Genomic DNA, 25,337 nt, shown 5'->3' on the forward strand with positions numbered 1-25,337 from the left:
AAATGTTTCTATGTTTCATCGATTAAATCAAATCTCAACGACCATGTTCAAAATATATCTATACCGTGCAGGAAATATATTTTGCTAAGCTACTATCTAGATGATTTCCTGAATTCGTAGATACGAAGATAATAATCTTGAATCATTGACTTCCAGGTTTATAAGTGGTCTCGTACATGGTGATAGTATTGCAGAGGAATCAAGAGTTATTAGACAATGAAGACCTATAATTGTTAACCGTGTCTCTTGAGTTTTACCTTTTATGTTGACTTAATCGTTTTAATTAATATCATTATTACATCGTCCATAGATTTCAAACCATTCTCTGATCGATTTCGAACTCGTATATATACGCGAGATTTCATCAGTACAGTATCAGTTCTTCCAACAGCATCCTATCAAGATGAAGACCATAGCAACGGTAATAAGAAAACTATTATATTCAACTCGTATCACTTTGATCGTGTTTGTTTCTACAATTTATAACAAATATTTTGAATTTATTTGTCAGATCGTTATTGTATTCGCTGTGGCTATTGCCACGGAATCGAAAATGGAATCGAAAAAACATAAACGCGGTGTTGCATTGTTTGGCCCGCCTGGTTACGACGTTTTTGGGGTTGTACCAGCTTACGGTGCAACTGCTTGGGCACCTACCAGTTTTGCTAGTGGCCCATGGAACTCCCCAATTTCTTCTGATCTTGCTCTTGCACAAGTTCAAGCTCAAGAGACCCATAACGTTGCACTACAAGTATGAATTTTGATCAGAGAATTAAAGAATGCATGAAATTTAATTAATAATTGTAATATTATTTGTAGACTTTGAAAGATCCATCACCGGGAACTCCAAGCATTGCTTATCCACCGGAAGTTGTAAAAGCGATTCAACAGGCTAAAGAAGCTAATCACAACGTTTTGGTTGCTCAACAAAGAGTTGCTGAGGCTAAAGAAGTTGCAGTGGTTCAACAAAAGATTGCACTTGGTAAAGAAGCTGCTGCTAGAGAAGCTGCTTTGAGGTAGATTACCTGAAACAAACAAATTACACGTGTTAATAACTAAATCTCAATATCAAATGTTTGATTTATTTGTTTTCCAGATCACAAGAAATTTCATCGCATGCCCAGGGAGAAGCAAGAGCCAGCGCGAAACAGTTAGTCGCTGCTCAACAGAGACTGGCAACCTTGAAAGATGCTGTGGCTGCTGCACAACGGGTTGCAGCCGCAAGGGAAGCTGCTGCGGCTGCTGCTATTCAGAGAAATGCTGCTGACACTGCGGCTGAACTTAGAAAACAAGATGTTGATAAGCAAATCTCCCAAAGCGAACAAGAAGCTAAGGTTATATTAATTATTATATTATTAATAATTATCTGTTTGTCATAAATACCAGATGCGAAGATATATAATTATTATTATTCATATTATTATTATTAAAAAGTGTTATCCTAAAAATTTGTTTTCTTCTGTTTTTTTTATAGGAAAAGGACATTGTCGCAGCAAAAGAAAACGCAGTAGCAAATGCAGTTGAAAATGCAGCATTTTCAAAATCCGTACACCATCCCTGGGGTTGATTGATACAATCAAATTGGAGCAGTCAATCAAAATTAGAAAATTTTAATCCATAGTATATAATCTCTTTGTTTTTTTTTTTGGTGATGGACGTTTTTCATATCTAATCATGTTTTGTATTTGTTATAAATAGAATTTGTTTGCAAAATATATTGTTTTATTCCTAATGATTATTATAATTTAATACCATCTCTTATATAGACATTAGAAATTTGTCATAGTTTAAATAGAGAGGAAGTAAGTTGGTTCGTAGGAAGAATAAGGTCATTGCTCCTAATCATATACGCATGCGCCAATCGAAGTCATTGCACTGAATCTACAATATGATGTACTCTCGAGTCTACCGGAATCCTTTCACTTGATTCTGTTCCTGACCATACATACATAATTCTTTCTCTCTTTCTCTTTCCTTCACAGGAATTTCTCATGGAACACGCCCAATAATAACTTCCACGAAATAAATTGTAATCACAACTGAATAGGGAGAAGTTTTACATTAAATAAAATTAAATTTTTGTTGGTCAAATAAAATTGAACGGAACATTCTTTGTATGTAAAATAATCCTAAAAATATTTTCAAACACATTGATGGAAATTCGCCGTAACTTTTTATCCTTGCGCTTAAGATTAAAAACAAAAAAATTTATGAGAATAATAGAATGTTCTAAAAGAAAAAATTCTTTTTATACGAATAGCAAGAACATATTTTCAAAGATTTTAATAGATCGTTATTAGAAGACTTTGTTTTCACTTACAACATTTTATCCTCTTTCGCTATTTCTTTCTTGAAAAGAAATCTTTATATTCTGAGAAACGATTCAGAATCGCTGTTGGCTCTAGATCGACCCAGATTTATTCAACGACAGTATTTGTTTATTTATTGATAACTACTTGCTTCCGATCTTTGGGAATATCATCAATTAAAAAGAGAGTTACAAGATGTTAGTTATTGAGCAACGGAACGAAAGTTGCCAAGGAAACTTCCTCTCATTAATGATGTGATATAATCTTGAATCTATATTAAATACTATACGCGTAAACGGAACAAAAATATTTGTGTTATTTTTATGAATAGAAAAATATTTTCCTTTGGTCACATTTTACATAAAAATAAAACGTTAAAATTTGTGAATCATGTATTTATGTCGAGACAAATTTAATAACATTTTTCCTTTTTGGGTTACGAATTAAAATAAAATATGTATTTCAATTGTATCCTAATTATTTTCACTTATTTTATAATTGGGGCTTAATATTCATGGGGGTGGATTCGTTGAATGTAAATTTAGAAAGATTCCACCACCAGTGTAGAAAAATAAATAACAAACTATCTAAAATCTTTTATTTTTAATAATAATGAGTAAAATCGAATTGCTAAGAGATGTCTTGCTACTATAACGAGACGTCCCCCCATGATCCTCCACCTTTCACGCCGAACCGGATAATACTTTCATCGGAGTCGGTTAGCTTTTTTTTTGCCATCCTTTTTTCTAACTCCTGCGTTCTCCTTCACCCAATTTTATTTGCTTTCCTTTCGTATTGCGTGTTCTACTCTCACTGCACCTATATTTAACCTCGTTTCCTAGCATTATATACACTTAATCCAAGTGCAAAGTACGAAGAACAAGAAAAGGTACTTTCATCTACTGGGCTAAAGTTACGTTTTTAAGAATAACATTTTTGTAATAATTCAACTATGATATTAAATATTATTGGTATTCTCAGATCATATCAATTACTTTCCAATGCGACGATGTATTTGTCGAACTAAAAAAAGGTGGAAAACGTATTGGTCATGAACTAAATCTAAATCATTGTCGCAATTACTGTCACTTATATTCTTCATACTATTACTTATATTTACGTATCTGATACCAAATATTCTTGATATTAATTTTTTTTTCTTTGGGTTAACACGAAAGGTATTTTAGAAAGAACAGATGCTTTCATTCTTGGCGCGACGGTATGTTGGGGATAAAACGAAAGAAAGGGATGTCCGGATCGAAAAGGAAATCACTTTCATCGGTTTTGTGGCTCTAATAGATTTTGTTTTCTAACACATGGGGCGTGTTCACTACATTCACCGGTCGTTCACCAATCTTTGGACGTTCGCATTGCATTCGACTAACATTCTTCGAAGGATCCGGATGGTGAAGGAGCTTGAACACGATTTTATTTAACAATTTAATCTAAATCATAAAACTTTAATGAAAAATATTAAAGAAAATTTATTATACAATTAATATCAAATTGATTACGCATATTTGTTATATTTATCATTTATCTTTCATCAGATATTTGTTTCCTCTTCCATTTCAAGTTCAATGTCATCGGTACACGTGTAAAGATTATTGGCTATTAGCTTAAAAAGGTGGGAAACAAGTCAACCCATTGCAAGTGTTGGATTTCATTACCGACTATCATAGTTCTCGATTTACGAATAGAATATGGGCGAGTACGTGTAAGTCCGGTTTTCAAACGAGAGATCCACCGTTTGCTGTTAACTAAGAAGGGGTGGGAGGGAGAAAGCGTCTTGTGTATAAAAACGAACGTTCAACCTCCGACAAGTTGCAGTATCCCTTACGTTTTCGTTCATACTAACGTCCATTCGTTATTTATCACATTCTAATTAAATAATAACAATAATAATAAAAAAAGAAAAACAAAAAACAAAGGCAAACACAAAACAAATAAACAAACAAACAGATCGTACAATGTATTATTTGTCCTGTGTAAGTACGACGAATAAAAGTAACAACAACAAAATAAACAAAGAACATGACCAACAACCTTATGGTTTTTAGTATATGTATATACAACGTGGAGATTTGCGAAAGTAGTGAATCGTTTTATCGAAATTCCTGATAAATCGAAAGTCTCTTGGACACAATACCCCCTTCTAAAGTAAACGTCTTGTAGACATACAATCTCCTTCTAGACTGTACACTCTTATCGAGGTCAAGTATCTCCTTGGAGAACCATAGGAAACATACTCTATCTTTCTTTACTTCCGATAAAAAGAAAACACGAGACCCATTTTGAAATAACCTTTCTTGATTTAAGAAAGCTACCCTTCTTATGTTTACTAAAAATAGGTATTTTTTTTCAGCTCGTCGTCATATGTTTGCTTACCCGGACTTGTTTGAGCGTTAATTCTGGTGGATGGCAAGGGTATGTAAAGTATAAAAATATATTATTCAATTTAATAATAATAATATAATAATAATAATAATAATAGTATTATTATAAAATATAATTAACTTTAAATAAGCATGTGTGTGTGTAACTATATTTAATGAATAAAATTATAACTATCGTATTGAAAATTATAATTTTATAAGATTTAACAATAATATTTGCTCGTTTGATTTCTTTTTAAACAAAAAATTTACGAATTTATTGAAAAAAATTAATAAAAATATAATGAATTATTTTGTAAATCTTAGAAATTATAAATTTTTATATTTTTTGTTTGTTTTATGATATGCAGAATATCAACAAATTTTGGTTCGAGTTATGGTGGACACGAGGACATGTCTCTTCACGATTCTTATGGAAATATTCATCAAGACATAAGCTCTTACGGTTCTTCTTACGATTCTTACGGTGGTGGAGGCCATAGCCTTCACTCAAGTCTCGATCATGGTCTTTATGGAGGTCATGCACAACAACATTACTCCGTACAGGCTGTACCGATCAGCGAACACGTCGAGATTACGAAGCCGGTACCTGTCCCTGTTATAAAAAATGTTGGTAAGCTCTAATCCATATAATTTTTCATCATTTTCCTGAATTTTTTTCCTAACCCAATAAGTGATTATGTTCCAATTCTATAAGTCTAGTTAATTACACGAATTTTAATGACCATAAATAAAAATAATAAAATGTAATTTGTTTGTTAAAAAAGAAAAGAATTAAATGTTTGTTATTGTCTAGGAGTACCAGTAGCTCAACCAGTTGCAATAGCAGTTCCGCATCCGGTAGCAGTAGGAGTACCTCAACCATATCCAATTCACGTACCGGTTGCCAAACCAGTGGCCATACCAGTTGTAAAGACAGTAGCGGTACCCGTTGAGAAAAAAGTTCCGTATCCGGTAGAAAAAGTGATACCTGTGCCCGTCGAAAAAGCTGTACCAATCACTATAGAAAAACATGTACCTGTACCCGTTGAAAAACCGTATCCGATTCATATACCAGTTTACAAACACGTTTATCATAAAGTTAAAAGTTACGGTCATGGTTGGAGTCATTAAAAAGAAAAAAAAAATACAGAAAAAAATATTTACAAACAGACAGACAGACAAACAGACAGAATGTGACATAAGCATATTAAAATAAAAAAGATAGGTCTGCACGCACACATACTCATTAACTGCATAAATTTCTTCGAAAGATTGCCATTTATAAAGAAACAAAAAAACTAAAAAGAATTTTTCGATGAAACATATTGCCATAAAACATATGAAAAAAAAACACACGTTGTTTCCTATAAGTTTTAGTCTCGAGTCATAGCTAATAGTATTACATTGTGTATTTATAATACTTAACTGTTGTTACCTTGTTGTACAAAATAAAATATTAATTTTTACCAAAAAATTTATTATTCAATATTTTATATCATTCTATTTATATTTTCAATTAAAAGATATTTTCTTTCATTAAATCAAATCTGATTAGGCAATTATTAAATATATATATAATTAACAATAATTCACGTAATAGTTTAAAAAACAAATTCAATAAAAATGTATATTTTATTATACGTTCATTGTTAATAATAAGTATATTCTCGTAAAAAATATGAATTCAAAAATTTTCTTCTTGCTATAATTCAACGAGTATGAGGTAACTGAACGTTTAACATTTAATTTATTCGTACGCGAGATAAGAAGAAAAGTGAGGGAAATGCGAAAGGGGTTAAAGAGGGGGGGAGGATGGGAGGCAAAGAAATGACTAGAATGATGGTAAAAGAATGCTAGATAATAATTAATTTTTCTACCTTCTGTGCATTTTCAAAGAATTCATAAAGTTTTAATCATGTACCAGTGTTAACGGCCTCGCAGAGTTTTCTCGATTATAATTAAGAGATAATATCTCGTAAAGCTTTCGTTATGCTCTCTCCACATATTTTGTATGTTTGTATGCGTTAGACATGTGTACCAGGAATGTAATGCAATTTTATTCAATTAAGATACGTGATGCAAATCGTATCGTGCTTTGTCGCATGATGCAACCCCACTCATTTAAGTAATTATTTTTAATGACATAAATAAACACAAGAGCGGTTTGACTAACTCGAAAAGAATATAATTAATAAACAATGATTATGATAATTCATCAATATTGTTTCTTTTAAGTCGTTGAATTTAATCTTTCGTAGGAACGAAAAGAAAGAAAAATTAATTTCCTTATGAATATTTTTATAGTGAAAACGCAATAGGAAGTTCGTAATGTTCTTTCCCCTATATTTTACAGAAAGATGTAGCACGTAAATGTAATTTATGCCGCGTAAAAGCTTCTAAAAGCTTCACTGACCCTCCCAGTGTTCGGTAGAAAATTAATTACACTAGAGATAGAATGTATATTTCTACGACAAGATGTGTACGTGTGTATGTGTCGTTTGTAGGAATTATAATATCGTTAGAGAGAGAGAGAGAGAGAGAGAGAGAGAGAGAGAGAGAGAGAGAGAATATATAATGTATCTAATGTATGTAGGAAAGTAAAGTTGAATCTATCTTTGTCAGTTTAGTTTATCGTACAATCTAATATTTGAAACCGACAAGTGAGATCAGAATATTAGTCGTTGATGTATCTTATGACAGATACTTTCATACGATAGTTAATTTTTTTTTAGCAATCTCAAAGACGCGTCTTCTTTACCCGAGAATGTTAACAAACGAGTTCTCGTTACGGTTTGTCGGTTAAAAAATTATTCTTCTTTCCTTGATATCGTTTTACTCCTTTCACATAAGTTTATTTTGTTGGTAGACAAGTAAGTATGATGCATAGATAATACATTATCATACTTTTGGAACTAGATTTATAGATCACGATTTATATCCACTTAGGATCGATACTTGTAAATTTTAACGGATAAGTATGATAGATAATATATTATCATAGTAAAGAACTTGATTTATAGATAATTTATATCTACATTAAAATCGATACGCGTAAATTTTATAAGTGGTCATATATTTTATCGCGTGTAACATTTTTTTGAAATTTACAACCAAAACTGAAAGCATCTACGATAATATAGTAGGTTAAGACATTAATTCGAAGCATTTTTTTTACCTTCTCTTTTGTTTTAAACAAATTTTTATATTCATTTACTACAACGAATTCATTTCCACAAATTTTAATTCCTTACTTATTATTGCAATACAATTAGGTATATTAATAAAATATAACTAATACTATCTACTATATTATTATGCAAAATGTAGTCATATCATAAAATAATAATCCAAATAGCAATACACACAACCAATATAAGTGTTATAACCATACATATAGTTATTGGTTTATTTGATGTCTATGTAAACGTGAACGGAAGTGAGATTAGATCAAAGGGTTCCAAACGAATCGTTTTAGTATTGACGTAACGTAGCGGGACCATAAATGTGTAGCAAATCTAAGATGAAATTCACGAAGGTTTGCAATAGATGGTCGCTCACCCTTCTGACTGTATAAGTAATGACCGAACTGTAAACGAATAGAGAATACTACGAGGTAGTCAATTATTTTCACGTGCTCGACGAAGCGTTTACAGTAAAACAATTGTACATACTAAATGGGATTCCAAGCACGCTTAGCCGAGACTAAATTACATCGTCGACAGTGAAAGGCCCCATGGTATATTAAGACGAGGTATGCTCGAAGATGTATCAGTCTCAGTAAGAAATCTCTTCTAACAACAAGGCATCCTTGCACTTTGTACAAAGAGACGCGTGTTCGATCATGAATAAAATCGTGAGTAGTAGAGATATGAGAAAGAAAAAGAAAAATTGGATGAAAAAAACTAAAAAGAAAAGAAAATGGAACATTCACGATTAAACGTTTAACGATTAATTCGTAAAAATAGAGAAAAAAATTTGTAATTTAAACAAAAAAATTATTAATTGCAGAGTAAATGTATGAAATTATTGATACGATTTCTCTTGATATTTGAGGTGAAAGACACCGGAAATTCATTTTTGTTGTTGTTCTTGTTGTTAAATTCGATATAACTTCAGTACATTTATTTTTTTCCAAGCTTATCTTATCTTAATTTGACTCTTCACGCGTAATTGGTGATTCCTTTTTTTTTATCTTTCTCGATTAGAAAACAGGTATTCTATACTTGAACTTAACCTTCGTTCGCAGGTATTACTTTCACTGTTGTCCTTGGCCACGGCCGCGCCAGTAACCGTGGATCAACGTTACAGTCATGAGGATTTAATGCGAATAGTTCGGCACTTGCAAAATATCAAAAGATCGGATCAAGAAAGTTATGGAACTTCAGGGGATGGTGGTGGCTATGGTGGTGGCGACTATTCCAGTGGTCACGGAGGTGGTGGTTTCGAAGCTTCCGGAGGACATTTCGAATCGGGTGGTGGCCATTTAGATGGAGGACATCAGGATTATTCGTCTCTTGGGGGAGGATATGGTGGTGGATATGGTGGTGGATATGGTGGTGGACACGGTGGTGATGAGGGTAGTCATGGAATTTCTTTAGACGGTGGTCATAATTTCGTTCACAGCGTACCAGTATCAGAACACGTTGAAGTTACCAAGCCTGTTGCTGTACCAGTTTACAAGGAGATAGGTAAGTCCTACCTGAAACGAAAAAAAAAAAGAACAGATTAACATCATGTTCATCTAATTTATGTCATTTTTAGGTATACCAGTACCACATCCGGTCAAAATAGGTGTCCCTCATCCGGTAGCTGTTGGGATTCCACAACCATACCCTGTTGCAGTACCCGTGTCAAGACCTGTCCCAATCCAAATAGTGAAGACGGTTGCTGTACCTGTCGAAAAAAAGGTTCCGTACCCAGTAGAAAAACATATACCTGTACCTGTTGAGAAACATGTTCCCATAACAATAGAGAAACACGTGCCAGTGCCAGTAGTTAAACCTTACCCTATCAGGATTCCTGTCTATAAAACTATCTACCATCATGCAAAAAAGGGTCACTAGAATAAAAAATAACAGAGAATTTCCTTTCGTCTTTGAGAAAATTTATAGGCACGGTATAAACTGAGTCAAGACGACTGGATACGTTGAGAATGAAATACACGAGGCAGACAATTCTTCGTTGTTTCTTTTAGAAAAATTTTAGGGTCCAATTTGTTACGTTATACTTGTTTTTTTATATTGTATATACTCATGTTGGTATCACCGAGTACATTAATTATGTTATAAGTGTGTTTTGGTGCTACATTGTTACGATAACGTTATATTTTTGTACGTCATTGTTTTTGTTTTTCAATAAAAAGAAATCAAATATAAAATCATAAAAAATATCAAAGCTTTTTCCCCTAATCTCAAATCTCACATCAGTGAAAGTCCTATCCGAGTGAATGTATTCCTCTTACACAGTCACCTCTTAACGCGGTATGAGTATTTTTTTTCATTTCAGAGAAAATAGATGCATCGTAGAAAATATATAAGAGTTTATCGTCCTCTGGTATAAAACGTCGTTCCACCAGAGACACTCAATTTCACTCTTAATTAACTATAATCCTTTTAAACGTAGATTGTTTCAACGAACACTTTTAATGTTAAAACGATTTGATATTTGTTATAAATTGTTTCCATTATTTTCAATTTAATCATCAAATTTTTTGAAATTGATAGACATTTTCTATTCTATTACACACGAATAATTGAATTATTATTATTATTATTATTATTATTATTATTATTATTGTTATTCATAATAAGGTTGTATATAACACCTTATACGTCAAAATATATGTAGGAATTTATTATTATATATATAGGAATTTAATTTTCAGATTTAAACGAAGTATTTAAGTATATAATAGTATTATCAATCATTATACTTATTATAGTAGTATTATAGTATTTATAATAATCTTAGGTGTAATATTATTTTAATAGGACATAGATTAAATTTAAAACGTCCAATAAAGTTTTGATTTAATTTTGAATATTATGTTCACCTACGTAGGTACAATCCACCATTACTTATTATCTTTCATTTCCCGTAGAATAGACGAACGTGTGATGGATCCACGTGTATACCGCACGCAAAGAAACATAATTGCGGCTTTCACTGCAAATTTCAATATATTTGCCACGGATTCCATGGAAAGCGAATGGCCGAGTCGAGTTAATCCAACCGTTTGAAATAAGATCAATGTAATCGTTTGATGCAAATGAGGCGTGACTATTTAATACGATTAAGAAGAGACAACAACTATGACGGCCTTAGCCTTAGCCTTCTCGTCGTTCACATTTATTTAAGTCGCATTAACGAACTTAACAATAACAAAATGAGCGTTCATTAAATTTTTTTTATATTTTTCTTTTTTTTTTTCCTTTCTTTTTAATTTAATACAATTTTTCAAGAGACACCAATGATCGTATAATTATATTTTAATATAAATCACGTTTAGAAAGTTTTTTGCTTTTTTTTCTAATATTTTTCATTTACAAATATTTAATCGAGTTTTATAAAACAATTTTTTATTTTTGTTATTATTAATTATCGAATTCGGCCGAATAAATTTTGTTTCTTAGTTTAATTAGATTCTATGAAGAGGAATTTAATGATAGGATATTAAAAAGAATTTTTTAATGAGTTTGATACGTAAAAGACGGAAATAAAATGTTACGTAATTTCAGTATAAATTGAAAAAAGGGGTGAACAAAATAACCGCAGTGGTATTTCCACAAATCGGAGCAACGTGGTACAGTGAAGGTGGAAAATAGTGGGGCAGTGGTCAGTCTCATGGTAAGAGGTATATAAAGTGACACTTAAAGAATTTATCACAAGTTAACCTATTTCTACAAGAGGAGCATAGATGAATTTACTTGGCTAAATATGATTAGGATCGTACGTAAATGAGTGTTAATTTAGATGATACTTTTAAATGCTAAACCAATATAAAACCTTGCATCACATAAATGACTTTTTCTCTAACTTTATTTGCACATAAAAATAAAAAAAGTAAAAACAAAAATAGAATGTTTATCAAGTGTGTTAAGAATTTGGAAAGAAAAAAAAAACAGAAAAAAATATACCAATATAATGAGGTAATCAAAATAGTGATTTAAAGTGTCGTGCAAATTTTTGTTTAGAAAGCTTTCATATTGTGCACTACCATCATTGGTTATTCTCATGGATCTGGATTAAGTTTTGATGGTCTATCTCTTGGAGATCATAATGGTGGTTTTGATTTAGGAGGTCATTATGGAGGTAGTCTCACTCTTGGAGAAATTTCAGTTCATCATGGAGACGAATTACCGGCCATAGATTTAGGTGAAACTGCTTTGACAGGGGGTCATTATCAAAGCCCATTGATCGTCTGCTAACAAATAATCTTGGATAATTATTGATCTTAGGGGGAGGTCATTTAGGAGGTGGCTGGGATTCTGGAATATCTCTTGGAGGTCATGGTGGTTATGGTGGTTATGGTGGTCATGGATTAAATTTTATCCCTTCCGTCAAACATATTGGTGAACATAATATAATATATCATTAATTAAACGCTTTTTATTGTAATTTTTCTTCTTAATTAATTGTTATTTATTTTTAGGTGTACCAGTGGTGAAAAAAATTCCCATCAACATTCCTAAACTTATGGTGCAAACGGAGCCACAACCATATCCTGTAAACGTTTTTGTTCCTAAACCTGTACCATACGAAGTAAGTTTGGAAACGTCATACTGATTAATGGAGTAAAGTAATGTCACTAGATTTTATATGACAATTATATCCGTATCAAATTTGCAGGTAGTAAAACCAGTGATTACGAAAGTTGAGAAGAAAGTTCCAACTCCGGTCGAAAAGATAATACCTTATAAAATTGAAAAACCAGTACCTTTTAAAGTATACAAACATATTCCTGTACCAGTATTAAAACCAATACCGATCAAGATACCAATTTATAAAACAATAGTGCACAAATCAAAACATTATAAACACTACTAGATCCTGTAACATTAAAACGACTCTGTTATATTTTGATCTGATTTTATTTATGATAAAGTTTTATTGTTATATGTAAATAAATAAAAATTGTTATTAATATTTAATTTTAAATATTAATTATTTTTGTTAATATGTTTTTTTAAAATAATTAAACAGTATGAAAAATATCTTAGTTGAAGAATGCAAACTAACATTTTGTGTTCCTAATTTTATTCGTAAGAAGATTAAACCTATAGTAACAAAACCGAGTGAGAAATGAACCCTTCTAATTTTGAAGGTAAACGTTTGGGTAATTAGGACAATCTTACCTTTAAATTAATACTATTACTCAATGCCAGAAGATTATATTCTTGTGTGAGATAATTATAGAATGTTATTTGTCTCTCTCTCTCTCGGAGTTGTAAGGCTTATTCGTTAAAGAAAATAAAATTAGAAATTTATTACTGATATTTGTTAAAAAACTTTGACAATGGAAATAAATTTAGGAGAATTTGAAAAAGAAATTTATCGAATAGCATCATTAATCATTATGACCAATATTATTACATGATCTTTGTTAGAATTCGATTGTAATGCTTGATTATGAATTATGTAACTTATTTTATTGCATTTATTAGAACGTTAATACGTGAACTGTAAAACATAACTCAAGGAACCTATCAATACTTATATAATATTATTCATTAAAGAAAGGAAGGAAGTAAAAGTTTTTATTTGATGAACTGTAAATTAATGAGAGAAAAGAACTTCGACAATATTACCTTTCACCAAAAGTAAGATAATAATCGGTCATTAAAATTAAATCAGAGTAGACAAGACTATGGTAACGATCTAATATTTCGAATTACCAAAAAGTCGATGAACTTTAAACATAGGTTCGTATACGTGTGTATTTAGAGTGAATGGCCGGAAGAAGTACCGTTCCTTTCGAATACCAAAAAAAATTCTTCTTCTGGTATAGTAATTGATCAGATTCCTATCAATCAGAAAATTGGCAACGTATAAAAGAAGTTTCAAAAAAGTTGAACGATTTCTTTGCTTAAGGTGTAACACGGGTTCTTGTAACGTAATTTCTTAAGTATCTCTGTTGGAAGTTTGCTTGGTTGTAGAAGAATTTTTTGATTGGATACAAATTCTAACTTGATGAAAATTACTATGCTTTATTTGGATAATATAATTGGAACGTTTTAATCAGATAATAGTTATTTTCATATCGTTTTATAATTTAGATTATCAATATTTCATTGTCAAATATTATTATAATTATACTATTGTGTAATTAGTAATATTCAGATATTTATTATTTATTATTAATTATTCAATAATATAATTATCTTAGTAATACGTAATAAAAAATAAGGAAGTAGATACCAAAGTAAACTTTACATTTTATTTCCTCTTCCGAAAACTATAATTATTACTGAGATTCACGATAGACTGAACATTTTTCTTTTTTTTTTTTTTGAAGAAGAAGAAAAATACCTTAGCTTGGAAAATCGATGGGGAAAGCAAACATTTCACGCTCATGTTTACTGATCATTCTATTCATCTGAATATAATAATGATCATAAAAAAAAAAAAGAAAAGAAAAAATAATTCTCATTGTTTTCTTCTTAAGACACGCTATAAATACTTGAAACGTGCAATTATATCCTTCTTATATAATTTCGCGGTATACTTGAGAGGAATGTTTTAAAAAAATATATCACGTGAGTCTATCTATATGTATATACATTTGTGTAAAAATGTTGAAATAAATAATACTGAAAAAGAAGTAGAAAGGAAAGATGTGGTAAAAGAAGAGGTAGTTTGTGGCGAAAGTAAAATTCTAACTTGACTTATTCTCCAGAACTATCACCGTGATGGTAATATTGAAAAAAAAAAAAAATTAGGAAAGAATAACCCATGATTCGTTGCTATATAACAACAAAACCTATATTATTAATTTTCCTAATCTTGATTTTTTATAGTCAAAAAAGTATTTTTTTTTCTTTCATAACGTATCTACGCAACAATATAATTAATTCATTTTATATGTATTTCTCGATTATTAGGTGTTTAAATTCATTCGGTATTCTATTTGAAAGAAATGTATTATTTATTAACGTAACAATAATGAATAAATCTGAAAATTGATAACAACATTAAAATGTTTGATGTTGATGATAATTCTATACTATTATATTATAGTTTCGAAAAAAAGAAAGTTAAGGTAAATAAAGGATATTAGATACGTAATTTTGTACGTAAATTCTCTCGATATATTCTAAGAATAATATTAAAATAATAATATATCCTCAAAAAATGTTCTTATTGGAAATAAAAGAGCCTTTCGAATCTAACGAAATCCGAGACAAACTTTCCATGGCGAAATGATAGTTCGGGGGCATCGAGCCGTTCATCCAAGAATATAAGTATTATAAGTTATCTATGTCGTAGAGCTTATGTCGTTCCAGACTTCCGATTTCTCCCTCTATATATCTCTTTCGCTTTTCCTTTTTGTTTCGTATATTGTGTTAAAAAAGAAAAAAAAAAAGAATAGAACATCTAAATTAAAATTCAGCATTCAAATTAAATTACGACCTATTATTCTTTCCTATTGAGTGTTTTAATTAAAATCTTGATATTAAAAACAAAACATAAAAAAACGAGGTATTTACTATTATTACAAAATTGTTTATCCTTTTCCTGCAGTAAATATTTATAACGAACGAAAATTTATTAGAAATTATAATTTTTTGTTGTACACAATTCGAAAAAAAATTGAACAATCTAATGGACGATTATGTAGACTTAAAAATTGTCGATCCTATTAGCAATAAATATTTGAAACGAAGTAACATCATTCAAAAACTTTCATATCCCTGGTAACATAGTTTGTAAAAAGATTAAAAAATTAACTCGTAATTCGTTGTCAGAGAGCTACTCATGTCTACCCAACAACGTTCACTTCCGGTAAATTTCAGAGTTACAGAGAGGTAGTTGCATTGCGGTACATGATTGTGGTTTAGGAGTCCTTCGAGTGAACGTAGATCAAATATGAATATGAAATGGGTAGTTTCTGAAGAGGTAGCTTTCATTTGATAGATAGATATATGTATCTAACTTTTTCTTTTTTATTATTTTTTGTTAGTTGTATCTATGTAACTCTTCTGATTGAGGAAGTAGGGAAGTGGGAGTAGGAGGAGGAGGAGGAGAGAAGGAAGGAAAAAGGGTTTAAAAGTAAGAAGTATATTTATTTCATTATTGACAGAAATTCCCTCGATTTAAAATAAGATCTTTGATTGGCCGTTCACCATGAAACTCATTTATATGAAGCAAATCGAATGGTGCACCTCGATGCTTCCTGTACATGCAGGAAACAGTCCATGTAATAATAATTTTATTGATCCATTTGTATTTCTAATTATTTCAATGGTATTAGTACCAAAAAATAAAAGAAAAACAAATATAAATAACACTGATTTATTTCACGATTTATTTCGTGCTACAGATAATTGTTCTTATTATTAACAAAATCTATATTATAATTTACTAAAAATATTGTTTCTCTTTTTATATTAAAAATAATTGTTTTGATTATAATCGTATTATAAAAATTAAACTCATAGTCTATCGAAAGAAATTATTTTATTTGGATAAATAAAAATATAAGAAGATTTTTCTCTGATAGACATTTTAAATTGGAAAAATCATTCTTATTTGGAATTGTGGTTTTATATTTTTCTCTTGTTTTTTTTTTCTTTTTATGGATTCCTATCGTGATACTTATAAGAATTTTTTACTATATCTGTAAGAAGATGAAACGAAAACATCCCTTCGTCATCTAAGAAGATGATTTTCTCAAACGTTAAAACGAGCTTAGTGGAAATACGGTTAAGACGAGAGAACGCAAGACCACTGAAGTATAATCCTATTTCGAACAGGAAATTTTCTCGTCTTAGAACGAGACTGTACCCTTCACTTCCGGTAATTGTAAGAACTCGAACGATCGATTAGTTGCCTCAAGGCATATAAGCATTTCTGATTTTCATTGATGTCATGTCTCCTTTCTTCTCTCTTTATTTTTTCTTTCACCGTATTTTTTTTTTTATATATACCACTTACGTAACACCGAATTTAATTTATTTAACACCGAACAATTGGTAAATTGTAAATTGGAAAAATATTCCATTGAAATAGCTTTTTATATATATATCTATGACTTTTATTTTTATCGTATTTTTTTAATTATTTTTCTTTTCTTTTGTTTTCTTCATCCTATTTACTTACCTGTACAATTTTTATATAACATCGTGTTTATTCTGTTACTTGTAAATCAGAAAATTTATCGATCATGTCAATGGAATTATTCGAATCGTTTAGTAAACTTTTTCTTTTCAAGAACGTGACAATTCATTTTTAGAATATTTTATTTGTGACTGTGTATTTGCATCGTCAGAGCAAGACGAGCGGCGAAGACAGAATACTGGTAGTGGTAACACGTACTTCTCGTTACTCCCACCCCCTTTCTTTCTTCTTTCGCTCAGAGCCCTCCGAGAGGGCGATCCACCGTCCCGTAAGATTTTAGTGAAAGGTGGTGGAATTCACCATAGTATATAAGCAGGCTATTCAAACCCTGTCAACACTCGTGGCTTGATTTCTAACGTACTACACCCTTCCAATTGACTTTATTTGCAACATGAATTCGATCGTAAGATCTATCATTTCGATTGTTGTTATTAAATAAATATTCAATAATTAACTAATCAGATTAAATCATCTATAAAATTAGTTTTTTTGTTTTCATTTACATAATACATGAAAATTATTTATGAAATACAATAATTATATGCAATAATAGTATAATTGTGTATAAATATTATTCAATGTTAATATAATAAATAATTGTAAAAAGAAAAATAATATTTTTTTCAGATAATAATTTTGGCTTTAATCGGTTCATCCTTTGCCGGTCATTACGATGAAGATCACGGTCAGTCAACTTACGAAGAAAAATCAAAGACAGTTGAAATACCAATTTACAAAAAATATGGTAAAAATAATAAATTTCCTTATTTTTCTTTTTATTAATATTCGTTAAGATTTGTATTCACATTACCCAATATTTGAAATACTTGCAGCTATTCCAATACCACATCCAGTGCCGGTAGAAATTCCTCAAGAAATCAAAATACCTATACCTCAACCTTATCAAGTGCCGGTTGAAATTCCTCAACCTTATCCTGTCGAAGTTGTTAAGCAAGTTGAAGTACCTGTAGAGAAACCGGAACCGTATGTCGTCGAAAAACATGTAAGTATTTTAATTGTTTAATAAAACTGTTCAAAATTACAGTTTTTATTTACCCCAATAATAAATTAATTATCGTAAATTACGTTATAAAATTATGTAACAATCATTTCTATTAGTTTATGATGCAATCAAAGTTATTGATTTGTTTTGAATGTTAAATGAGTTTTTCTAAATGAGCTTACTTTTTTTTTCTTTTGCAGGTTCCTTACGTAGTAGAAAAACCATATCCAGTTTACGTCGAAAAGAAATTTCCGGTTCCAGTAGCGAAACCTTATCCTGTTCACGTTCCAATCTACAAACATGTATTTCACCACACGTCTAAGGGCAAAGGATGGCATTAAAAAAAAGAAGAAAAAACGATTCTGTGTACCCAGAGGATGTTTAATCAACATATTAATTTTAAGAACGTTGTTAATTTATTAAGATCATTTTTTAGAGAATTTTATATTTGTTAATAATTTTGTTACTTGTTTTTTTTTTATATTACCTGTTAAGTTTTTTCAACATATTTTGTAAAAGATAAAGAAAGAAAAAGCAACAAAAAAAAAAAAGAAAAGAACACACACATTACAGAAGATAAAATAAATACCAGAACCTAAAAAAACGAATCTACAAAACGTACTACTTCATTCGACTTTCAATTTGAAATTAACTCTGTGATCCATAAATCGTGACGAATTTAATTCCAACACGGTATGATTTTCTTCCTTTTCTTCTTCCTGTAATTTAATTCCGGAAAATAAAAAATATTAAAAAAAAAGAAAGAAAAAAGAATGCACAAAATGGTAGCAAAAGCCGGACGTGTAATACGGCATTGAATTTCCTCGTTTGTTCATCGTTACGATTCTAACATTAGGACAAAACTAAACAACAGATATGGTGATCTTGATTCACCATAACAAGTTAGATGGCTACTTGCTTGACTCGGTTTGTCGAGACTTGACGAGCGTTCCTTGCGCAGACGTGTGAAACCACTTTTACTTGGGATGCACTTTCACTGTTCCGCTCTGAGATACACAGGATAGAATCACCGACGATTCGAATCTCGAGATCGACTAACTCACCTGGCCACACCCCTCGCATGATCTTACCTTTTAAAAATATATATAAATAAATATACCAAACGTAAGTGTATTTAGTACTTTTTATTATTTTTCATCATTCCTTTTTTTCTTTTTTCATTTTGTTTCGTATTTACGTAAATAATGTGAATTAACGTAAAACGATATCAGACTTTCTTCCACTTTATTAGCGTCAACGTCCTTTAATTATCCATTTCATTTTTTTATATATAATACAAGGTCTAACGTTAGTTCAAAAATAAATTTCAATATATTATAAAAGACTGATTTGATTGTAAACGATATTTTTTGGTTACCGATCGAATAATAGAGTTCATTTGGAAATCAAATTATCTTTTTTTTCTTAAGTATTTACACGAAGTCGTTCATCGTCGTTCAAATTATATCGAAATTCCATTGAAAAGATCTCGAGAATATATATTTCGATGGAGTTTTGAATTTTTACGATCTGCTGAACTTTACGAAACTTGTGGGAAGAGTAGATAATAGTTAATCAAACAATATAATTCATATATCTTATCTCCCTCTCACCCCTCATAACGTTATCGACATTTAAATATTCCCTCGTAAATTTGTATTCGAACTTATAGAAGGGGGAACATTTCATAGATTGTTAGGCACAAAAAATTAGACCGTGACATTACGTTACGCCGTTTAATCGGTTCTTTGTCTCGTTTTCTATCGATAAAAAGAGACTCTATTATAATAATTTTAATAATTTTAATGAAAAAAAAAATATATCAAATAAAATTAGACTACTCTCTCCGTCTTAACTTTCAATTTATATTATTTTTATAATAATAAAACAATTCATCATGAAGTTAAAACGAAAGTATCCATATTTTTATTTAAGTAAAACTCGATCGGCATTTTTTTGTCGTTAGAAGAATAATTTTTAATTTTAACGATGATCTTAAGATGATTGATGAACTAACTTTCATTCGATATGATTTATATGCGAAAATAATAGGTGTATTGGTGTTAGTGAACGTAAAACAGAACGTTGCTCCTGAGAGTCCACACCCAGAATTACGATTACATTTATACTAATATATGATGGAAGGCTGTACACTCACTTAAACGCTTAGAGATCATCTACTGTTGGTGTAATGAGGAGAAGGGAGAAAGTTGCATTGGTATATAAACTCTTGGCCGTGACTTTGAAAGTATCAAAGAGACGGTGAAACATACTGCGAACAGATTTGCGAGAGTATCTTCGCGCAAGTCTTTTGGAACGATGAAACTTTTAGTGAGTAATCCAAAATCATCCTAAACGATAAAATAATTATTATTACAAATAATCCTTAGTGTATAAAATATTTTTAACAAAATTAATTAAGCCAGCAAGCTAGTCCATACAATCGACGATAACTTGATTAAACCTGAATTTAAATTAATAAGATTATGTTATTTGTTTGTAATATAGATTTTAGCCACAATGGTGGCTGCAGTATGGGCTGGTTATGAAGAAGATCATGGTGGTTCTACCTATCACGAAACTTCGAAACCCGTGGAAATACCGATTTACAAAAAATATGCTATACCGATTCCACACCCGGTTCCAGTAGCAATACCACAACAGATTAAAGTACCGATACCGCAACCATATCAAGTACAGGTACCAGTGCCACATCCGGTCCCCGTGGAAGTTGTTAAACATGTTGAGATTCCTGTAGAAAAACCTGAACCATACGTGGTTGAAAAGAAGGTAAGTGTTGATCGATCGGTAAATGTGTAGACCACAGCCAAGATAGTAAACTAAACAATAATTTCTACTTTATCGACTTTAATCTCATGTTATAATACATTACTTTCGATCGTAACTTTTTTATCTGTAATGAAAGTATACGAAGTACATATACGTATCAATAAAATAAAAATGCGATTCTTTTTAGGTACCATACGTGGTTGAGAAACCATATGCAGTAACTGTCGAGAAACATTTTCCAGTACCGATACCAAAACCATATCCTGTACATGTGCCAGTTTATAAGCACGTTTTTCATCATCAAAGTAAAGGACATCACGGTTGGAAGCACCATTAACGCGAATTAAAACGTTAATTCAATAATTTCATTACCAAAAAAATTTACAAATAATAAAAATGAACAAAAAAAAAATAATAACTTTAGGTTAGTTTCGTAATTTAGTATTTAAATAGGTGTTATGCGTTGTTGTAAATAATGATATACTTGTTACCGATCTTATGTATCGTTGTTTCATTGTTGAATAAAATAATGATTTATTTGTATGGGTCGTTGGGTGATCACTTTCCTCCCTCGGGTGACATGACCGTTTAAGTTAGATTACTTGGATGACTGAAAGGATTCGAAAGTACGAGGCTTAATTGTAGGCTTACCAAGTTGACGTTTAACCGAGCAACATTCTATCGCAGCAACATTACCTTTTTTAAAATCTAAGAATCATTAACTCATGGGATACGTTTGACCCCGTTAAACGTTAAGTTTTTAAAACAAAGACCGCCCGCCTATTGGAAACACTTTAGCAAGAAATAATTCATCAATTCAATAAGACTCAATGATCATGCATTTTTTATTTTTAAATACACAACTTTTATAATCGTTTCATAAGATGCTTGTAATTCATAGTGATCGTCAAGACAACGTCATTGATCATTTCGTAATTTATTAGCTCCACATGCCGCCTAAGGCAATTTCATAGATTGCAGGTAAAGTACTGCAGGGCAAGAAAGAGGGAGAAGAAAACTAAAAAAATAAAAAATAAAAAGTACAATCAAACAAATCATTTAGAATCACGATATCTTTTTGAGAAAAATGCGGATGTAAAATAACAGTAGTCCCTGACGTTATAACGTCACGATCGTAACTTCGGGCAATAATACCTTGGAGCAATCTTTGAGTCCTGCTAGCCCAATGCTAGCCAATTTGAAATGGTTTTGTCCCTGTTGTGTGTTGTAAACGGTTTACCGCATTGGTCTAGAACGTGAACTATTCGATCGTGCCTGAGGTGGATAGATAGATACCCACATATACATGTACGTACACAAACATAACTTCTTACGAGAGTAACTGAATTTATTCAGGAAATACCGGGGCGCGAGCAATTGCATCACATCTGAGACACAGGGCTTCGAGCAAAGAAACGACTACTTTTTTACGCCGCTTAAGGGAATCTCAATCGGCGTTGGTCAACGAGAAAACCTGTGCCGCATAATCGGTGCTAAAGTTTATAAAACCGGCAAGTACCCAAGACGAGCTTCTAGTTTAGTTCAGAACATTCATTTCATCGGTTTATCTAATCTCCATCTCTCTTTATTATCCATATACTTCTTCTTCTTTTAGATTTTTACTAGAAGATCGAGAGAAGACATAAGACATAAAAATGTTGAGGTTACTGGTAAGCGAAACGTATATTCGACGATACGCTTTTTTACTTGACGCTTTTCTCTCTACAACAAATGATACCATCTCTTTAAGCACGAGGGAATCCTCGCACGCTTCTACTGCATATAATCATTTTTCTTTTTTTTCCACATTTTATCTTTTCTTATTTAAAAGTGAAATCATGTCAACCTGAGGCATCTTCTTCTTAAGTGCTCATTAAAATATGTTTCATATTAATGTAGAAAACGATACCTCTAATTTAAGATTATTACCTTTTTGCTTTTCTTTTTTTTTGGTTCATTATAATCCTTTCTAATCTTCAGATACCATGCCTTTTATGGCTGGCGAGCGTCCGCTCGCACGGTGTGGAACATATGGATACGGAAATGATGAATTCCGGTACAATTGATTCTTCGATGACCAAATTGAAAAGACACTATGTTCAGCCGCCTTGTCCACCGCAGTACCACGTTCCATCGTATCATCAACCATCCTATTTTATAAAAGCCTATGAACAGCCTAGTTATCCGAAAAAGGAAGTGACAGTTCATCAACCACCACTACAGTCACACTACACCTTAGGTCATCAACCGAGTTACTCAATCATTCCAAAACAGCATGTGACTTACGTGAAACCGCAAGTAGTTAGTTATCAACCAGTTCATGCACCATCCTATTCGGTACATCCTGTTCAATCAGTTGTCAAACCATGGATGCCAGAGTATACACCGCCTAAAGTGATTTATCAAAAACCATCGTATACTTACGCACCGATTTATCAAAAGCCAATGTACGAGATGCCGAAAATTTATGTGAAAAAATTCGAGGTTCCGGCGGTTCAAACGCAAATCGTTTATCAAAAACCAGGAATTGTTTATCAAAAACCAGCTGTCGTTTATCAGAAACCACATCCAATTACGTATGTTCCACCCCCACCACCACCAGCTAAAGCTATCCATTTACAAGCAGCACCAATTTCTTATGTTAAAATTGCACAACCACCACCAATGATTCACCCACCTGTCTATCTTCCACCTGCACCTGTTCATCATGCCCCGACTATCATCAAAATAGCTAAACCTATGTGCGATTGAAATACTGGAATGAATTTAACCCCGAGGAAAAAAAGAAATACCTAATTTAATCAATCGTCTATTTCTCTTTTTTTGTTGTTATGAAATTAGGAGAAAACTGATAGCTCGTACGAAACAACAACGATTTGTTTAAAGTAATCGAGCATACTTATCGAGCTTGAATTAAACTGCCATAATGAGCCGCACTTGTCGATCGTAATTTAATAAAAAAATCTACACATTTGTAATCTATTCACGCTACAAATAAATCTGTCTTACGTGATTACGGCAATAATGAAGTTTTTATTATATCCCACGCTTTAACTATTAAAAATAGTCTTATTATTCTTTCAACTTCCTTCCTGTCTGTTGGAGATCTGGCAAATTTTGTGTAAGTATCTATATATCTTTCTCTCATACTTACGAAATCACTGGATTCTAATTTTTTACGTAAACACTGAAAGTTCTCATCGAAGAATTCTCGAATAGAACCACTCTAGCATCATTATATCGTTTTTATAATCTTCTAACAACGAAAATTCTACAGTAATTGTAGAAAATATGCAAAGAAAATTCTTAGAATGGACGTAATTCAACCCACAACTTACCTATATCTTTTGAATCCTAGAAATCAATGATACGATAGAGAACTAATTACGCGTAAATACAAATCGAGGTTTTTCAAGATATTTCGAAGAACTATCTTTGTTTCGTCAGAAACTCGTAACGCTACACGCCGTTAATTGCACAACGCCTTCGGCAACGAACGTTTAATCTTCATTTTGAAATTGTTGAGAGGTTGCTTATTCGCGCTCTCTACACCAAATCTCAACCTTCCCATACCCATGTAAAACTCAAGACCATGAATCCATGATATATCCTGTCATAGAGAAAAGATACGCCATAGAATATTGCGATTATAAACATCCGTTTATACTTAACAGTGGATATTCGCATGAGATATTTCAACATTTCTTTCGAAGCATCCGAGTATAAAAACTAACGTCGTTTCTGAGAAATACACAGTAGAAATAACGAGCCTGTCCAACGAGTTTAGGATTATTGTTTCCACTATGAAACATTTTGTGAGTTTGTTTTAACCCTTTCGCTTAAATATCTTTCGAATGAAATGTGATTAGTGTGAATGGAACGTATCACTCACGAAATTGATACATGATTGAATATTTCTGTATCTAGGATTTGTTTAAAACCTATAGTTATTAGAAATAACACAATTTTTATAGATATATATTTCTAAAAATATTAGATTTCGTTGTACGAAATAATTGTGCTGATTTATAAATTGTGAAAATAATCAATATATTCATTTGTAGTTATTTTTTTTTTCCGTGAACCAGCCGTGATTCGGTCTTGCGAACATTCTCAAATAAATCTTATTAAATCGGTAGACAATTATTTATGCTCTTGGAGCACAGGTATAATTATTTTTCAATTATAAAAATATATTGAATATTATTTTTAAATTAGCAAGAAATTTTCGGGAAAATACAATATTTGATGTATCCAACGAATACCGAATACCAAAAATACTTTGTTTATATCAATGTTAAATATTTTTCCGCGAGCAATAATTATTGGAGAAGCGAAAGGACAAATATTTTAATTTTATTGAAATATTAAAAAAATAATAATAATAAAAAGAAATAAAAAATTTGAAATATCGTTGAGAATGTTGACTTAATTTATCGTGTTTGATTTTTATTTAGTTATACGTCGTGGCAATAGCAATGTGCGAGGCAGCTAGGATACCACGTCAATTGGAGTACGAAC

The 25,337-nt window shown here is 31.3% G+C and overlaps 7 protein-coding genes across 7 annotated transcripts; all 7 read left to right on the forward strand.

Moving 5' to 3' along the window:
• Positions 1-403: 403 nt before the first annotated feature.
• LOC122523252 (tol-Pal system protein TolA-like) lies at positions 404-1,636 on the forward strand. Its single transcript, XM_043644910.1, has 4 exons — positions 404-751; positions 820-1,016; positions 1,097-1,334; positions 1,475-1,636. Exons 1-4 carry the CDS (start codon positions 404-406, stop codon positions 1,565-1,567), a joined length of 876 nt encoding a protein of 291 aa, XP_043500845.1. The 3' UTR covers positions 1,568-1,636.
• A 2,376-nt stretch (positions 1,637-4,012) lies between these two features.
• LOC122523253 (zinc finger protein 512B-like) lies at positions 4,013-5,818 on the forward strand. Its single transcript, XM_043644912.1, has 3 exons — positions 4,013-4,020; positions 5,056-5,318; positions 5,502-5,818. Exons 1-3 carry the CDS (start codon positions 4,013-4,015, stop codon positions 5,816-5,818), a joined length of 588 nt encoding a protein of 195 aa, XP_043500847.1.
• A 2,604-nt stretch (positions 5,819-8,422) lies between these two features.
• Positions 8,423-9,750, forward strand: LOC122523347 (ATP-dependent RNA helicase DBP2-like). Its single transcript, XM_043645026.1, has 3 exons — positions 8,423-8,540; positions 8,934-9,375; positions 9,449-9,750. The coding sequence occupies exons 1-3, from the start codon at positions 8,529-8,531 to the stop codon at positions 9,748-9,750; spliced, it is 756 nt and encodes a 251-aa protein (XP_043500961.1). The 5' UTR covers positions 8,423-8,528.
• A 1,873-nt stretch (positions 9,751-11,623) lies between these two features.
• On the forward strand, positions 11,624-12,733 carry LOC122523254 (cuticle protein 79-like). Its single transcript, XM_043644913.1, has 5 exons — positions 11,624-11,635; positions 11,881-12,061; positions 12,151-12,258; positions 12,339-12,448; positions 12,536-12,733. The coding sequence occupies exons 1-5, from the start codon at positions 11,624-11,626 to the stop codon at positions 12,731-12,733; spliced, it is 609 nt and encodes a 202-aa protein (XP_043500848.1).
• Positions 12,734-15,772: 3,039 nt separating this feature from the next.
• LOC122523255 (MAGE-like protein 2) lies at positions 15,773-18,377 on the forward strand. The gene is made up of 4 exons (XM_043644914.1): positions 15,773-15,802; positions 17,651-17,768; positions 17,857-18,026; positions 18,227-18,377. Exons 1-4 carry the CDS (start codon positions 15,773-15,775, stop codon positions 18,365-18,367), a joined length of 459 nt encoding a protein of 152 aa, XP_043500849.1. The 3' UTR covers positions 18,368-18,377.
• Positions 18,378-20,345: 1,968 nt separating this feature from the next.
• Positions 20,346-21,171, forward strand: LOC122523256 (mantle protein-like). The gene is made up of 3 exons (XM_043644915.1): positions 20,346-20,357; positions 20,535-20,816; positions 21,004-21,171. The coding sequence occupies exons 1-3, from the start codon at positions 20,346-20,348 to the stop codon at positions 21,151-21,153; spliced, it is 444 nt and encodes a 147-aa protein (XP_043500850.1). The 3' UTR covers positions 21,154-21,171.
• Positions 21,172-22,471: 1,300 nt separating this feature from the next.
• On the forward strand, positions 22,472-23,838 carry LOC122523257 (repetitive proline-rich cell wall protein 1-like). Its single transcript, XM_043644916.1, has 2 exons — positions 22,472-22,486; positions 22,797-23,838. Exons 1-2 carry the CDS (start codon positions 22,472-22,474, stop codon positions 23,565-23,567), a joined length of 786 nt encoding a protein of 261 aa, XP_043500851.1. The 3' UTR covers positions 23,568-23,838.
• Positions 23,839-25,337: the final 1,499 nt, after the last annotated feature.

This window comes from Polistes fuscatus, unplaced genomic scaffold (assembly GCF_010416935.1).
Source record: "Polistes fuscatus isolate 324 unplaced genomic scaffold, CU_Pfus_HIC Scaffold6, whole genome shotgun sequence".
NCBI lineage: Eukaryota > Metazoa > Arthropoda > Insecta > Hymenoptera > Vespidae > Polistes > Polistes fuscatus.